Below are 19,404 nucleotides of genomic sequence, written 5' to 3'. Positions count from 1 at the left end.
CAAACAGTACTTACAAACTTGAGGGGCATTCCCATCTCTAGCATCCTGGACCCAGGTGTCCAGAAGTCCCCTCTTCCATTGCTTCAGGTCATCAAAATAATGATAGACCTGCTCACCTTACCTGTAGCACTGGTGAGATCACATGCCAGCCGGTCCCAGGCTTCAGACTTGTACTCTGATCCCAGGTACTGGCCCTGCAGCAGCCAGATGTCATGGTCTTTTACAAGGAGTCCAACCATGACCTTGGACTCCAGAATGCCCCACTGTTGCACCCAGAAGCTTGCACCTTCTCCAACACCTGCCATAGCTCCTGCCAGGTTCAAACTCCAACTGGTTCTGCTGTATTCCCACCTGTTGCACTTACATAAGCCTGTTTTCCCACCCTTTACCACATTTGGGCAATTTTCAAATATGCTGCACGTGGCTTAGCATTGCGGAAACCCGCTGAGCACAGCTGAGCAGTGCTTAGACTGGCACTGCTTAGCGGTGCACAAACCCACTTAGCTGGGCTGAGCAATGCTTAAATGGGCATTGCTTAGCAGTGCTTCATAATGCTTAGCAAAGCGCAAATGACTTACGTACTGCTAAAACATTCCTTGTTTAGGCAGTGCTTGGCAAGGCTTAGCTGTGCTTAGCAAAGCTTAGCTGAGCACAGCAAAGCAGAATTTAAAATTAATTGGCATCATTTGTATTTGCAAAATAAATTCTTAATAATCTGTGTATTCAAACCCTGCACCTACTGCACATAAGGCTGTCACTCTAACAGCCATTTGGCTATGTGGACATGTAGAATTCTGCTATACTTTTACATATGCCTCTCTGCAACATTTAAGCACTGGTAAGCGCTGTGCTGCAGTACGCAAAGGTCAAGTTTAAGAAGACCAGACAAGGTTTGCGTGGTGCAGCGAGTTTGTGTGGTGCAGTGGGTTTGCGTGGTGCAGTGGGTTTGTGTGGTGCAACACTGGTAAGCACTGTGCTGCACCATGCAAGCCCACTCTGCTATCCTTAAACTTGACCTTTACACTCATAATTAAATGCATCCGGTTTCTATTTTTATATGTCTGGCACATGTCCATTGCTGCTCACTGCGCTGCAGTGCAAGCACAAAAAAAGAAAAAAACAAATTAAACTTTTTATTACATATGCCTAGATTGATATCCAGCACTTTGACAGTGCAGGAGGTGTGTCACTTATCTCTGGACAGTAACACACTCCCTACACTGATTCAATAACAGTGTTACACAGCTCTCCCTCAGTAACACATCTTCATTAATATGCATGGTGCACTGCTGAGGGGGTTCCACATACACGGCCATGGTACCATCCATGTAGGCTTTACACAATGCCTACATAAATTTTATTAAACCCCATGTATATCTATTTAATATATATATATGTGTGTATGTGTTTACATACCCCTCTCTCTCTCTTTATATATATATATATATATATATATATATATATATATATTTTTTTTTTTTATGTTTCGCCTGCACCAAACTTTTGTTCGACAAATGCAGGAGTGTAATTTAATGTTGATGGTATAAATGGCTGAACAGTGGATATGTTGATGGTATATGTTGAGACAGGTAAGTGGGGTTGGGGGGTCAGAGCATGTGTGTGTGTGTGTGTGTGTGTGTGTGTGTGTGTGTGTGTGTGTGTATGTGTGTGTGTGTGTGTGTGTGTGTGTGTGTGTGTGTGTGTGTGTGTGTGTGTGTGTGTGTGTGTGTGTGTGTATGTGTGTAGTGTGTGTATGTATGTGAGTTAGGGTTAGGGTCGGGGATGAGTGAAGGATGAGTGTATGTGTCTGTATGTGAGTTTGTGTATTTTAGGGTAAGGGTTAGGGGACAGATGTAGTGTTGTTTATGTGTGTTTATGAACGTTTGTGTGTCTGAGTCTGTCTTGTGTAGTGGCAGTGTTATGGGAAGGTTTTAATGATGTTAAGGTATAGGGTTAGGGTTGGGGGAAGGGCCAGTGTTAGGGTTATGGTTATGGTTAGCATTGATTACTAAGGTAGTACCCCCTGGCCTCTTTAGTAAAGGGTGCTAATCATAACCCTAAAGTTCCCCCTTCTCCCAATCCAAACCCTACACCTTCACGTCATTAAAATCTTCCCATAACACTGCTATTATTTGGACAAATCTGAGGCTAGTGTTATGGGGGATTTAGTTTTAGTATTGAGAGAGGAAATAGTTTTCCTCTGTTGATATTATTGTTTATGTATTGGTTTGTGTTCATTATTGTGTATGATCAAACTTATTTTGTTGGTGTTTTATATTTAATACTAGGGTGGTTCGGTCATACACAATAGACCCATATATCATAGCTCTTAACCTTCCATCTCCATGGAACAAATGTGCAAAATGTGGAACACTTACAAACTTACAAATATGTTACTAACAACTTTAACAAGGAAGCTCATAGGAAGGTTAAAATGTGTTACTTTATATTTCTACATTATTTTGATGAATTAATATGATTCAATATTATTTACCTTGGATATCAGTTAAAAAAGGTTCTTCAGACTGAATGTGCAACAGATCCTTTCTATATAAAACTGTGAGGAAGGTATATTTGTTAAGACTCATTTCTCATAATGAGAGGCATGTGAGAGGTATGTTATATATCATGCAGCATGTTTTGGGAAGCTCAGTAGAAACCAGAAAAATCTATGCAAACATAGGGAGACTATACTAAAGCCCATGCAGATCAGCTCAAAAGTGAAATAAAGACCCTAGAGCCATGAGCCATCTTACCATGAAGTTACTATGTTGCCTCCAGTCATTGTGGTGTGATAGGTAAGATGGCATTCTAGGTTTCTGTGGTCTTGAAACAGCTTATTTATATTGCTTCTGCATAAACTAGATAAATGCAACAAATTATGCATATTTTAATTGACCATTATTTGTCTGTTACCCACATCATCGTTGACAAGGATCCATATGGCCCCAAGCAAGTTACTTAAACAATAAGTAAAATAAAATGCCAGCAAGTTAAGACTTCAGAACATAAAGATACAGATTTTGTCAGAAGATTGTCATAGCACCACATCAGGTTGTTATGACTTTAAAAGCCTCTTTGAGTGAAACAAAATCAGTATTCAGTCTGGCAGTCTGTTGCAAGCTAAATCTGTTAAATCTGTGAGTTTGACACAGAACTTTAAGACTATGGGCTGCTGCAGTCATACCTTGCAGTAGTCCTTGCCTTGGTTTGATATTCCATAGTCTCCATTTACAGGTTACAACAAGGCATTGAGTGTTCTATGGACTTACTCAGTTAATACATTTCCACAAGTCATTGCAATATAGTGTACATTGTTGCAATAATATTTTTGCACCAAATTCAGTCATTTTCAGAATGATGTGAACTGTAGAGCAAGGGTTTAATAAAATCACTGTACCCTTTCATGATGTAGCCTTGCGAGGGAATTGTCAGTAAACTACGGTAGTCTAGAAGAAATTAATATGATTTGCTTTGGTAAACTATAGTGACCTTATATTTTTTAGTATTTACTATCACTACAGATGTCATAGTAGTACACAGCTGGCTAATAATGTAGAAATAACAATGCCAGTATGCTCTGCTTGTGTGGTGAGCAATTTACTCCACCATGTAACTTCATATTGTTAAACCAAAAAGACAAAACTAATAAACTGATAAAAAAAACAAACAAAGCCAATGGTAATCTCAAAACAATTTATGTGTCAGCGCTTTCATTGAACAAAATAATTTAACTTCTTCAGACACAACATAGAAATCATCCATTCCTTTTAAAACGTTTTAACAGGAAATGACAACAATAAATGACATCACAGATAATCTAATTACTCATAAAAATATATACTTGTAAGATGCAATATTTATATAATAAATAATATAAATATTTTCATATAAAAATCATTATAACTATGAAAATCAATATATGTACAAAAATTACCTCCCAAACAAAAAAGCTAAAGTAAAATCAACTTTTTACCTTTCAAGTGCTTTCAACTTTAAAATGCATTTCAAAGAGCAATGCTCATTGAGACCAGGAAAAACAGAAGTATTTAATTTAAGTTGCTAATATAATTCTCTACTTTCTAAAAATAATTGCCATGGACCACCCCTTTTGATTTTTATTACTTGCTCAACAACCATATATTCAAAGGAATGACCTTCATATTCCATGACATGTCTAGCCATGACGTTATTAGCGTTGCGCCTGCCTATGCTGTACCGGTATTCATAAATTCTATCTTTAAGGTGCCTCTCAGTCTTTTCAATATCAAAAGCAGCACAGCACTGGCATAAAGCAATGTAAACAACCCCAACACCTTTACAATTAAATCTGCCTTTCAAATGATAAATGGTGTCAGCAATACAAAACCTATTTGACACTTTAATGAGATGGGAAGTTCTGCAGCACCCACATGTAAACATACCAAATCTAGCACTGTGATAAACATTTGGATTTTCTAATAAATTCTTAAGATTGGGGCCACGTCTGAAAATCATTTGCTAACTTCTTTCTAAATGAAGTATCTTCTGTCAATAAAACCCAATTCTTAACAAGTATATTCCTTAAACGTCCAGCGTCTAAAGAATAAGGGGTGTTGAATTTCAATATATAATCAATGTTGGTATCAATAGTAGTCGTGACCACCTCATCAAGAATACCTACATGGCTGGTGTCAGTAGTCATTGGTTCTCCATTCAACAGGAGTTTAAACCAACCTGACAATCTCTTAGTAACCACCTCATCAATAATAGAGGTTAAAAATTTGGTGGGGTAGGACCTAGCTGAAAACATCCTTCTCAAATGTTCACATTCAAATACAAAATCATCATTGAGGGTGACCATTCTGGCCGACCTCACTAACTGGCCCTTAACCACCACCTTCTTCTGGTAGAAGGGGTGGTTGCTCTCGTAGTCTAAAAAGTTATTTGAATATGCAGCTTTCCTGAAAATTTTGGGTACATATCTCGAATTCAAAAGGTGTTTGGAGAGGAAAATGTCCAAATTAAAAATAGATTCAGTACCAAATTCAAAGGTGAAGTTTAAAAAATCAGTTAATTCTGAAATTTCATCCACAAACATTACTGCTTGACTACTATCACCTTTGAAAATAATAAAAATAGCATCCAAAAATCTCGTATACCAGACAACATGTTTAAAGGTGTCACATTTGAACAAATATTCTTCCTCCCAAAAAGCCATCACACTATTCGCAAATCTCCCCCCACATGGGAAACCCATTGCCACCCCTGATTTTTGCAAATAGTAACAACCATTAAAGAAGATAAAATTATTAGAAAGAACAATATCGAGCAAGTGCTCAATCAAATCTATCTCATCTCCTGGGGTACCCTTTTTCATTAAAAACTCCCTAACCCAAGCAATACCCAAAGTTTGCGGTATCACAGTATATAAATCCCTAACGTCTATAGTTAGGAAATTCTAATCCGTCACAAAGGTCAGGAAGTTCAAACATTTTATGAAGTCCCAGGAGTCACGACATATCTGGGGTACAGTTTTCAAATATTTCTGCAGCAAACTATTAACATACTTCACACAACCATATGTTATATAATTTCTCCCATTAACAATGGGATGCAAAGGTGGATTAATTTCACTTTTGTGGAGCTTAGGAAGGCTCGATATAGTCAGGATAATAGGAGCTAAAATGTTTAAATAAATAAAAACATTAATATCTACTCTGGAATCTATAAATAAGTCATTGATATTGGATCTAATACGTTGACATGCCCCATTATACTCATTCAATGAAACTTCAGCATAAGCATCTGAGTATAATATATCCAAAATCTTGTCAACATAATCATCCTGATTCATAAAAACAAGGCTGTCCCCCCCCCCCCCAATTAGGTTTTATAATTCTAATGTCAGCATTCCTAAGCTCATTCAGGGCATTCATTTGATGTTATCAAAACACAATGTATTTCTAATATCCAACTCGCAAATTTTCTCGAACATGGCAACATTATTATGTAGAAAGGGATTAAATACACTGGAAACACGGAAATGTTGTGGAATGGAAGTATTGTTACCAAATAACAACATTAAATTAAGTTTGTGAGTAAAAATTTTCAAATCCAATAAGGTACTTGCTAAATCAGCTTTCCTAGATGGTACAAATGTGAGTCCTTTAGCTAAAAGTTCAACAAGTAGAGGGGAGAGATTGTACATGGAAAAATGATATATTTTAAAGTCACCTGTCGAATTTGTTGAAATCTGTGGTCTAGGCAGCTAGTTGTTTATAACACCATTGGAGTTGAGAGAATCCTCACAAAACACTACCTACTCCGTCTCTTGTTCTTCCTCTGCTGCCTGTTGTACGAAGGGTGATTATTCGGGTACTGAGTATCTTGTCTCCTTACATCCTGAAAATCCTGGTCTCCAGTATCATTGATAGAGCTATCATTTCCTGAGTTAACTGTGCACTCTCGTAGTCGTTCACTACGTCGTATGTCAGGAATGGCGTTTTCATGAATATTAATGTTAACTTCAGTCCTGGAAGCAACCAACGGACTATTAAGGGTGTTCAGGGCATTATTAACATTCCCAGAATCAATGGAACTAGATGGGGATAAGCCTTTTGGTTCAAATAATCAAGTCGATCCCTTTCCAACTTTTTAATTTTAGTACCTTTCAATTTAATTAAAGCACTACCAATACTGCTAAAGATACGCTGATAGTCAAATCTGTATCTAGCAAAGTCTGCATCCCCAACTATTGAAGATTCCAAATCAGTCAATTCAGATTTCAAAACTTCCATTTCAGATTTGTAATTCCTAACCAAAAGATGTAAAAATTCACAGCCCTGTGAATCAAAGAGCTGTAGAAGTTCCTGGTGAAATGGAGAATCTCGCACAACCCCCATTGGAAATCTCCATTGGCGTAGTCCTTTAGGAATCTGGCACCTTGAAATACATTCTTCGAGGTACAATATCTCAAGCTGTAATTTTTAAAATTTGTACAGCTTGACATCAAATAATTTTAGATTGTCAACAATATTGAGATGATCTGATAGTCCATTATTTATAGAACCATGTACTGCAGTCACATTAAGCAGGCTTATTGGTTCACTCAAACAGTTTATGAGAGAAGGGATAACTACATTACCTGAAGTATGTCCATTAGTCACTGGAGATACACTCAGAGTGATTATTTGGTATAGACATTTGTCCAGAAGGTAAAATTGTTAAATCAGAAATGGTGCCAGAAACAGAAGAATCCACAATCACAGGGTGATTCACTGCATGAGTAGCACCATTACTAGTGGATACAGCACAACAGCGATCCATCTTTGCAGCCAAATCACCCACTATAGTCGATAGCTGTTGGATCAAAGCTGTAAGGTTCCCCACAGCATTCGCCTCAATGGGGCCATTAGAATCAAGAGAAAACATATTGGGAGAAACAGGAGACAAACCACTAGCCATAAAAAATAAACTGAAAAACCAAAAAGACAAAACTAATAAACTGATAAAACTAGTATAAATATTTTCATATAAAAATCATTTGTCACCATTTATCATTTGAAAGGCAGATGTAATTGTGAGAGTGCTGGGGTTGTTTACATTGCTTTATGCCAGTGCTGTGCTGCTTTTTATATTGGAAAGACTGAGAGGCACCTTAAAGATAGAATTTATGAACACCGGTACAGCATAGGCAGGCGCAACGCTAATAACGCCATGGCTAGACATGTCATAGAATATGAATTTCATTCCTTTGAATATATGCTTGTTGAGCAAGTAATAAAAAACAAAAGGGGTGGTCCATGGCAATTATTTTTAGAAAGTAGAGAATTATATTGGCAACTTAAATTAAATGCTTCTGTTTTTCCTGGTCTCAATGAAGCATTGCTCTTTGAAATGCATTTTAAAGTTGAAAGCACTTGAAAGGTAAAAAGTTGATTTTACTTTTGCTTTTTTGTTTGGGAGGTAATTTTTGTACATATATTGATTTTCATAGTTATAATGATTTTATATGAAAATATTTTTACTAGTTTTTTATATAAATATTGCATCTTACAAGTATATATTTTTATGAGTAATTAGATTATCTGTGATGTCATTTATTGTTGATGTCATTTCCTGTTGAAACATTTTAAAAGGAATGGATTATTATAGCAATAACCCACGCCTGGGTGTGGGTAATGCTGGATTTACCCACGGTTGGTGTGGTTTGGTCATGAGGGCAAAGCCCGAGTGGCCAAACAAAGCCAACTGTGAGTAAATCCAGCATTACCCACACCCAGGCGTGGTTTATTGCTATAATACAATGACATTATTTAAGAAAAAAATAATTACTTTTCTTAAATAATGGCATTGTATAATGCCTCCTTGCTGCCCTTCCACAGCTGTCTGGTATTCTGCGGCAGTTCTGATGTACTGCGCATGCGTATGCCTATGGAGTAATCAGAGCTGTGGGCAAAAGCAATGGAGAAAGCAAGATCTCCGTTGCTTTTTACAAACTGTTTTGCTATGTTAAATGGGTTTAACATAGCAAGACAGCTTTAAAAAAAGCAATGAAGAATCTCTGTTGCTTATTTTAAAGCTGTTTCGCTATGTTAAACCCATTTAACATAGCGAGGCAGTTTTGAAAAAAGCAACAGAGAAAGCAAGATCTCCGTTGCTTTTTACAAACTGTCTTGCTATGTTAATATGTTAAACTCGTTTAACATAGCGAGACAGTGTTGCTGTAAGAGTTATAGTAATGGAAAAAGTCTGGGCAACCGGACCTTTTTCCATTACTATAACTCGGATTTACAACATGCACACTGACCAATCAGCATACATGTTTTTGAATATTAATGGGGGGTTGTTGTATAATTGTATTTTATGTCAGAAGAAGTTGGATTATTTTGTTCAACGAAAGCGCTAACACATAAATTCTTTTGGAGATTACCACTGGCTTTGTTTGTTTTTTATAACATATTGTTCACAAATATCAAGATTCAGTATGGCAGTCTGTTGCAGAGATTTAAGACTATGTGCTGCTAGAATCATACCCTGCAGTAGTCCATGGTTTGATTCCCATAGTCTCCATTTGCAAGTTACAAGCAGACAGTGAGTATTCTGTGGGCTTATCCAGTTAATTTTTTTCCACCAGTGATTGCAATATAGTATATATTGTTGCAATAACATGTTTTTTGCACCAAATTCAGTCATCTTCAGAAGACACAAACTGTAGAAGAAGGATTAAGTAAAATGATTGCAGTCTTTCATGATGTAGCATTGTGAGGCAAGTACCGGTGAAGTACAGTGTCCTTATTAGTTTTAATATTTACTATCACATACTATACAGTTGTCATAGTAATAATACATACAACAGGGTAGTAATGTAGATAGAACAATGCCAGTATGCTCTGTATGTGTGGTGAGCAATTTACTCCACCAACTAACTTTATTTTTGTTTTCTTTTTAGTAGGTTTCTATAGTGGTTTTGCGCAGGACATTATAACATATTGCCCTCCAACTCTAACAACATCAACAGGAGTAACAGCACAAACTGCCATATTTACAACTAATGCAATTACACCTTTTGTGATAGTCTCTACTTCTTCTACTGCTGCACGAAACACACTCCCATGGTCAACAAAGTCAGAAAGTAGTCTGTCAGTAACAAATGACTCTGATTCCAGTGGACTGAGTTACACTTCCCAATCACCTAACGTTTCAAGTCGAATGACAGGCATAGGCAGCACAAATGTGCTAGCTCCTACTAGTGTAACCGAACATGTTATGGATATATCTGCAAGTGCCACATCACAGACAACACTTAAAAGTGATCTCATGAGCACTCCTTCCTCTTCATCATTTATGAGTCCATTAACAGCAACTAGTCACTTTACTGTTTCATCTTCCCCGGCTATGACTGAGAGCAACACAACTATTAATGTCACAACTTTACTGACAGCCATACAAACAGGAACAATACCTAGGAATTATATTACGACAACAGTTATAAGCACCATCACCAATTCAACAATTCTATCTGAAACATTACAGACAACTCTGACTGCCTCAACACCAATTGTTTTTTCCACAAATTTGGTTACTGTACCAGATTCCTCTACTGCTAATAGCATTAACAAAAATTCCACAGCTTTTCAAGCAACAATGACAGCAAACCTACATGCCACTCAGAATGAAACAGTTGCATACACTAAAGGTGATCTGCAGTCAATTTCTTCATATGAAACAAAAGCTACACCAAATACTTACAGCTTGCCCTTGATGACAGTCACAGAGGCTGTCAGCACCAGTGATGTCACTATGTTGATATCAAGTTACAGCACAAATATCACTGGACTGTTGAACACAACACTCATCCACACATCTGCAGTAACTGAAACAACACTCACAACAACAGCACATGCAAATATAAATCTCTTAAGCATGTCTCCTGTTTCAGACATATCAGCAACTTCCAGTGAAGGACAAAAACTTCTTTCATTGATTACATCCAAGGACACATTACTACAAACAGAAACAACAATGAAACCAGACATTAATTCATCCAGGTCTGATAATTCACTAGTCACATCAACAAATGTCCCTCTAACTACAACAGCTATTACTGCAACTTCCTCCTTTAAAGAAACAGTTACATTACATAGTACTTCAGTTATCATTACAACAGCAACCACAATAGGAGGAGAATTTCTTTCTGGGGTTACATCTTTGCAAACATTACTAGAAACAAGAACAACAATGAAACCAGACATAAATCCAACCAGTTCTGATAATTTACCAGTTACATCAACACATGTCCCTCTTATTACAACAGCTGTTACTATAACTGACATTACAACTTCCTCCTTTCAAAAACCAATTTCATTGCAAAGTACTTTAGATAGTGAAACAATTACTAACACTACTGCAACCACAATAGGAGGAGAACTTCTTTCAGGGATTACATCTTTCCAAACGTTACTAGAAACAGGAACAACAATGAAACCAGACATTAATTCAACCAGTTCTGATAATTCACCACTTACATCACCAAATGCCCCTCTGACTACAACAGCTGTTACTATAACTGACATTACAACTTCTTCCTTTAAAGAAACAATTCCATTACATAGTGCTTCAGTTAGTGACACAGTTACCACAACTGAAACCACAGCAGGAGGAGAATTTCTTTCTGGGATTACATCTTTGCAAACATTACTACAAACAGGAACAACAATAAAACCAGATATTAATCCACACAGTTCTGATTATTCTCCAGTTACATCACCAAATGTCTCTCTAACTACAATGGCTGTTACTATAGCTGATACTAGAAGTTCCTCCTTCATAGAAACAATTTCATTACATAGTACTTCAGTTAGTGACACAATTACTACCACCACTGCAACCACAACAGAACGAGAATTTGTTTCAGGGATTACATCCTTCCAAACATTACTAGAAACAGGAACAACAATGAAACCAGACATTAATTCAACCAGTTCTGATAATTCACCACTTACCTCACCAAATGTCCCTCTGACTACAACAGCTGTTACTATAACTGACATTACAACTTCCTCCTTCATAGAAACAATTTCATTACATAGTACTTCAGTTAGTGACACAGCTACCACCACAGCTGCAACCACAATAGGAGGGTTATTTCTTTCAGGGATTACATCTTTGCAAACATTACTAGAAACAGGAGCAACAATGAATCCAGAAATAAATCCAACCAGTTCTAATAATTCACTATCTACATCATCAAATGCCCCTCTAACTACAATAGCTATGACCATAACTGATGTTAAAACATCTGCCTTTAGTGAAATAAATCCTTTACATAGTACTTCAGTTAGTGACACAATTACCAGTACATCAGGAATAACAGGCAGGTTCTTACAACCAGCGTCTGTAACTACTTCATCTGTTGGCATCACATCTCTTCCTCTAAAACCGAGTACAAACACTGTGAATACTGCACAAAACCTTGATCTTTTCAGTACTTCCACAATAAATAGTCTATCTAATTCTTCTGGTTTTGAGAATATCACTTTGAATGGTTTAACAACTTTGCCAAAACTGTTGGAAAGTGCAAGAACCTTACAAGAAAGTGCAAGAACCTTAAACACAACAAATTTTGTAGGTATGTCATACTTTACATCTGTTAAAAATAGTCCTTCTACTCCAAAGATAGAAATGAATATGTCTGCCAGGACTGAGTTTTTGCAGACAAAAATGTCTCCAAGTACAGTTTCAAACCTTTCATATAGTACTGCATCTGCTACTTTAATTACAGAGCCTGCAACAATGCCCAGCATTGCAAGTTTGACTGGATTATTACAGACAACAAATGCTAATGATTCAGCTAAACCAACTGTTTTCACTGCTATATCTGAAATGGAAAACTCTGTAAAAACCACATCTGAAAGTAGAACCACAAGTAGCCCTGTCATTTTTCCAGTCAGTTTAGAAACTATTGCTACCCTTACTCCGTCATTTAATCCGAATATAATCTGCACTTCTTCTGCAACTGAATTATCTTCTTTGGCAACCCCTAAATCTAGCAATTTTGTTAAATTTACATCAGTGCTATCAATCCCTCATACGACTACTTCTGCTAGTCTTTCTATGGGTTCTGCCCCTATGATTATCTCCTCGCTTTCAGCTACCCCTAAAACTGGTTCAGCCACTGAATTTAAAACTACAATATCAAATTTTAAAACAACGATAGGCATCACTGCTGATAAACTTTCTTCACTTAGTCCTGAAATTAAAACAAATACAAATAATCAATTTATAACATCAGTGGATATGAATACCACATTGAGTCCAGTCATAAACTCTTCTGTTATAAGCACTTCATCAGTGACAGAGAAATCTGCTTCATCTACAGCACAGTTCAACACATCCATTAGCGCAGCAAAAATGTCAGCAGCATTGGAAACTGTGGCTCAAAGTTCATCTTTACTTTTGTCTTTATTTTCTGTCATTAATGAAGCCAATACTTCCACTGCCACCACATCCCTGCTATCTGGTGAATTAGCAACACATCCAAGTGTTTCCTCTAACACCAACTTCCAAATCACTACTTCAACTAGTGGCTCTCTAACAATGGGACAGCCAACGTCACTTAGTACTTCCTTTATTTCCTTTACAGTGGTACCATCTGTAACTGAATCTTTCACAATTGTTACCCAAACAATGTCTCCAAGAAGTGAAGAAATAGCAACTGTTGGCACATCTTTGGTCACAGATTCATCTATCACTGTTGCCAGTATACTCACTGAATCAGCATATCAGACCAAATTACCAACAGCTACAAAGTTTCTTACCTCATTTAGCACAACTGTTAGTGAGATATTGTCAGTTACAGATACATCTTTTGGCACTGAATCAGACACAAACATGACTACTAGCCTGGGCACCCTGCTGACATCAGCAACAACAGTATCCCCAGCCATGTCATCACTTAGTACTTCTGTTTCTGCTGTCACTCACACCAGCACAGCTACTGTACCTGCACCTCAGACTATGTTATCAACAAGTCTTCCCATCTCATTTAGTACAACTTTCACTGAGACATCGCTAGTAACAGATACAGCAGTTGTAGATTTAACTGAATCTACCTTAGCCACTAGACAAGGAACTCTGCTGACATCAGCAACAACAGTAATTCCAGGCATGTCATCACTTAGTACTTCCTTTATTTCTGCTGTAACTGACACCAACACAGATAATATTACTATAACTCGTACCGTTTTACCCACAAATGAAAGTTTTCTTGTCTCAGCTGGTACAGCTAATACAGAGACATTATCAGTTACAGATGTCATTTCTCCAGCTGTTACAGAATCTAGAACAGCTATTACCAGAACACTATTAGTTACTAATACATTAATTCCACATGTAAAAGAATTGAGTACATTTCCTGACATATCATCTACAATGACATCAACAGAAGTAATTACTGCAGGTAAACCTTCATCTGTTAACGTATCATCTACAGTAAGATTAACAGATACAACTAGTACAGGTATATCTTCATCTTTTAACTCTTCTGTTTTCAGTTACACTTATGCTGACAGATATCAGGACTCTACATTTCTTACATCGCAGATGGCTACTGATGTAACAGATAGTTTAAATGCAAAGGTTAGCAGTTCAGAAAACGTTACAAGTACTTTGGTTCCATCCATAACCGAAGCTGTCACTACTGGTGTCCTAACAATGTATCCAAGAATTGAGGAAACGGAAACTCTCAGTACAACTTTGCTCACAGTTTCATCTGTTACTAATATAAATATACTGTCAGGATCAACAGCTCAGACCATGTTTCCAGCAACTACAAATTTTCCTATCTCATTTAGTACAACTGCTAGTGAGACATTGTCAGTTACTGATACATCTACTGCAGCTGTAACAGACTCTAATACAGCTGCCAGCCTGGTTACTTTGCTGACATCTTCAGCAACAGTAACTCCAAACTTGCCATTGCGTACAACGTTATCTGTTTCTGCTGTCAGTGACAGCAACACTGTTATTATGTCTGAAACTCAGACCATGTTACCTACTACAAGTCTTCCAGTTTCATTTAGTAAAGCTACAAGTGAGGCATTTTCAGTTACAAGTACATCTGCTTTAGGTCTAACAGAATCTAACAAGACTATGAGTTTGTCTACTCTGCTAACATCGGCAGAAATAGGAACTCCATCTGTGTCATCTCTTAATTCTTCCTTTGTCTCCGCTGGCACTGACAATAGCATACCTACTCAGTCTGTTGCTCTGACTGGATCAGGGGCAACCACAGCTGTGACTAACAACTTGGGTGTCTCCATGAGCAATACTGAAACCTTGGTTCCTTCTGTAATGGGATCGACCACAACCATTGATGTATCAACTACGGTGACATCAGCAGAAAATGTCACTTCCATTGTACCATGGTTTTCTTCTTCCTTAATTTCTACTGTTGCTTATACAGACACATCCTGGACCTCTTCAGCTCCCTCCACAGTAGATGCTGTTACAAGCTTAACCGATATTTTAAGTACAACTAGAAGTAGTTCCTTATCAGTTGCTGATACCTCATTTCCACCTGTAAGTGACTCTGTCACAATCCACGATATAACACCCACAGTGACATCAGCTCATGCAACATCTACAGCAAGATCACTGGATACAGCGGTTTCAGGTTTAACACCACTTCTTACTTCGTTTGTTTCACTTCCTCGTAATGCAAATACTTTCCAGGATTCTACAGATCTGACAACATTAGGAAGGGCTACAGACTTTGCCAAGAATTTAAGCACAACTATCATCAGTACTTCATCAATTACCCATAGCATAGTTACACCTCTAAGTGGATCTAGTGTGAGCATTGAGACATCATTTTCAGAGATGTCAGCTGATACATTAAGTTCGAGCATGCCATTGCTTACATCATCTGTCTCAGTGATTAGCGAATCCAGCACACCTTCTGACTCTTCCTGGTTGACTAAAATAGCTACCCATGCAAGTTCTCCACTGAGTGTGACTCTTAGTGGGACATTGTCAGTTACTGACACAAGTTTTATATCTGCAGGTGATTTTAGCACAGCAGTTACTTTAGAAAGTGAACAAATGTCAAAAGAAACATCAGCTATAAGTAGAGCATTTGTGCTAACTTCATCTGTAACCACTGTTGCCACTCCCACCCTCTCTACATCCCTAGTCACATTCAGTACACCTGCTGATATAAAAGATCTGTCCATTACAGCTGCCACCAGGACCTCAAGAGGTACGTTAGTTCCAGAGATAACAGAATTTACCACAACTCCTAATCAATCTAGTTTGCTAACAGCAGCTATAAGCACGTCAGTGCTTACTACTTTTCTTGTTTCGATTTCGACTTTGGACACAGCCACAGTTGTACCAACTGTAACAGGAGAAAGCACAACTACTAACTTCTCCTCTCTTCTAGAATCAACAAAAATAGCATTGACAAGCTCACCATTGCATGTGGCATCCTCCGCTTTAACCACTGCTGATACTATATTTTCAGTTACTGATGTACATTCCTCAAGCTCCACAGGGGCAATCACATCTGTTAAGTTCACTGGGTTGCCAACTGAAACAACAATAACAAATCATTTGACAAGTCCGTCTATTATCTGTAGTCCTGCAGTTACTGACATCTCTATCCCAGCGATGACCAGTGCTACCACAATAAATGAGACCACAGTGACATCACTAGAAACTATTTCCACCTTGAGTTCTTTAGGCATTGCATCTTTTGCATCATTAGTTACTGACAGACCAGCTTTTAGTGCCACTGAACTTACCACATCCGCAAGTGCTGTCACTGTACAAGGTACTCTAGATATTGCTACAACTCTTCGCTCTTTTATATCAGCAGACAGCTATTCTACTGTCATCAAAACTGTTTCAGTAGAACCACAGACGACTAAAAGTTCTAATGTATCATTAAGAGTAACAGACGTAAGTACTGCTAAATTAATTGCTACATCAGTTCCATCTATGACTTTGTTCCATTCCTCTAATGGTGATACAACACTTCCGACTAACTTAGAAACAACAACCTTTAGTCACCCCTCTCGTGATGTTACAGCACTTCTGACTAACTCAGAAAGACCAAGAACCCTGGATCATACATCTCAGAATGGTACAATACTTGTGACTAACTCAGAGATATCAACAACTTTGGGTCACGCATCTCATGTTGTTACAACACTTCTGAGTAATTCAGAAACATCAGCAACAATGGGTCACACATCTCATGATGTTGTAACACTACTGACTAATTCAGAACCATCAATGACTCCAGGTCACACATCTCAGGATGTTACAACACTTCTGACTAACTCAGAACCATCAACAACACTGGGCCACACATTTCATGATGTTACCCCTTTGACTAGTTCAAACCCATCAGTGACTTTGAGTCATGTATCCTATAATGTTACAGTACTTATGACTAACCCAGAAACAACTACAGTACAGAATCCATTAATTATTACAACTCAGAATACACTGAAAGAAGCAACTACAGGAATCACTCCAACAGCTGCAAATGTATCGGTCTTGGATATCACGTCAGACATTTTAAACATAACTGCCTCAATGGCCACTGATATTAAGTCAGCATCTGATATGACAGCAACAACTCAAGAAAATAAAGCTACTGCAAGTGACCCAGAAAGAGCAACTCATGTTACTTCATCACACACTTTTGAAACATCTTCCTCATCTAGCACATCAATGACCCTCTTTACAGAGTCAACATCAGCGAATCAATTACAAAATGCAACAAGCATACCTGCTAGGTCTGCCAGTTTTACTAGTTTAATAACAAGAACCATAACTAGCAGCTCATTACCAACTAGTTTGTTTACTACAATGACAAGTAAACCAGTCTTTTTAAGTTCTTCTTCAGCATTGGGTTACACTAGCCTGGCTACTGGAATAACAACATGTAGTCCAACGTTTTCATATGGTACAACATTTTCTGCTAATGCCACAACCAGTGGCTTAATACCGACAACACCATATCATAATTTTACAAGTACTGCCACTTCAGCAAAACAAACAGGCTGTCCTTCAATGTCTCCTACTCCTCAAAAGCTCAGACTATTTATTGCTGTGAAAGTGAGAAGTTTTTCTTCTGTAGTCGTAAGTGCGGTAAGTAGAAAATTATTCTTCATGCATGCTTTCTAACATTCTGTTTTGCTGATGCAGGCATACTAGACCACTCCTATGTATAGCACATGCTATGCCTTAAGCAGAGCTTGTCATTTAGTTACAAAAGTAGAAGCAACAGTGGTGGGTCAGGGAAAGACCTAAGAAGCAATTGTGCAGGATAAGTCCTCCATTTAATAACCCACACATGCACACGCATGGTTTATGAACCAACTGTGCACTCTCTTTTTCTGGAACCACCAATGTAGCTGTAAGTGACAATCTGAAAAGAGGAATATTCTAGGGGGATTGGCAGGTACAAAAGCTATGTGTACTTCACAACATTGTATATGGGATTATTACATCCATCCAAGAAGGAAGGTAGCAGCATTATCCAGTACAGTACCTATATATAGGTGACCACAGCTGGGGACAGTAACGCATTTGTGGAGGGAAATGCTGACCAGAGCCAGTCTGAGTCTGAAATACAGTCTTGAATAGCTATAATTAAAGTCCTTATTCTTTGATCTTTGGTCTACAGCCCAAATGCCCATCTCTTCCCCTTCTCTAAATTAATAATTTTCTGCAGGGGAAAAAAATAAACTTGTATTTGTTTGTGATGAAGTCCTGTTAATTGCTGGGATGAAATCATTAAACAGTTTATCATGCACAACTGAGGCTGATTTTTTTTTTTGTGTAGCCTTCCTGCATTTTTTTCAGTGGGTTCTGGTTTTCTTGAACATCCACTGGAACTGTGTGTTTTTTGTTTCTAAATTAATAATTTAGTGCAACTCTGCCATTATTCCACTATTTTCTTTTAAATATTTTGAACGTCATACCATATAAGTTCTTTAGAATAAAAATAGAAACTTTATTAATAAACAGCAAAATGCTTTTGTTAGGAAGTGCAGAAAGTATTTAAATATATTCAAATAAAACCCAAGCAGGATGACATGTAATGCCTAAATATATTTAAATAAAACCCAAGCAGGATGACATGTAATGCCTTGCTTTTGGAAAATAAGCCTTTTCTAAAGTGAATCAATCTATGTCAAGTGCTCAAACTATAAAAAAGATATTAAAAAGAATGTAAAATATTTGAAATAAATAAATAAATCAATAAAAGATTTTTGTGGGCAGGGGCAATCCCGCACTGGCATTCTCCACACATTCCATTAGTGATCTATCCATCTATCTGTCTGTCTATCTATCTTTCTATCTATCTATCTATCTATCTATCTATCTATCTATCTATCTATTTACCAATTTTGACATCATAATACAGTAGGAAAAGGGCAAATTTCCAATCCCCACTGTATCACAATCTTGCACATAAGAAAATAGGCAATGTAACTCAGTTGGACTTTCCCAGTAAACAAAATCGAATAAGCAAGTAATGTTCAATCATTCAGACTCTTGATATGTTTTTACACATGATCAGTCAGACAAAACAAGAGGAAGTTGACTATGTGCAGCATCAATGGCTCTCAAAGATAAGAAAAATTACCTTATCACAACTGAGGGGTTAAGTATCAAACCAAATACCTACTGGCAAGAGGACTTCAATTACACAGGCATTACATATCACACTAATGTCTCTAAAAATTTATATACTCAGTGTTTCCTAGACTTTGTTAATGCTAGTGCATTGGAGCAAATTGTAAAACTATCCATTAGAGGCTCTAATATCCTTAATCTGGTCATTACCAGCCTAGGCTTCTCCTGTGCCCCACTCTATATCTCATCATACCTGGATAAATTTGA

At 37.5% G+C, this 19,404-nt stretch overlaps 1 protein-coding gene across 1 annotated transcript in view; it reads left to right on the top strand.

The window, feature by feature from the left end:
• Positions 1-9,431: 9,431 nt before the first annotated feature.
• LOC122806612 (mucin-3A-like) overlaps positions 9,432-19,404 on the top strand; it is a 90,034-nt gene continuing 80,061 nt past the window's right edge. The window contains exon 1 of the mRNA XM_044077179.1: positions 9,432-17,643. Within this exon, the coding sequence (XP_043933114.1) occupies positions 9,694-17,643 (7,950 nt within the window). The 5' untranslated portion in view covers positions 9,432-9,693. The remainder of the gene's footprint in view (positions 17,644-19,404) is intronic.

This window comes from Protopterus annectens, chromosome 7.part0 (assembly GCF_019279795.1).
Source record: "Protopterus annectens isolate FY-2018-M chromosome 7.part0, PAN1.0, whole genome shotgun sequence".
NCBI classification, from domain to species: Eukaryota; Metazoa; Chordata; order Ceratodontiformes; family Protopteridae; genus Protopterus; species Protopterus annectens.
Note: the sequence above shows the minus strand (reverse complement) of the source record. Positions and strands in the feature narration are given on the sequence as shown.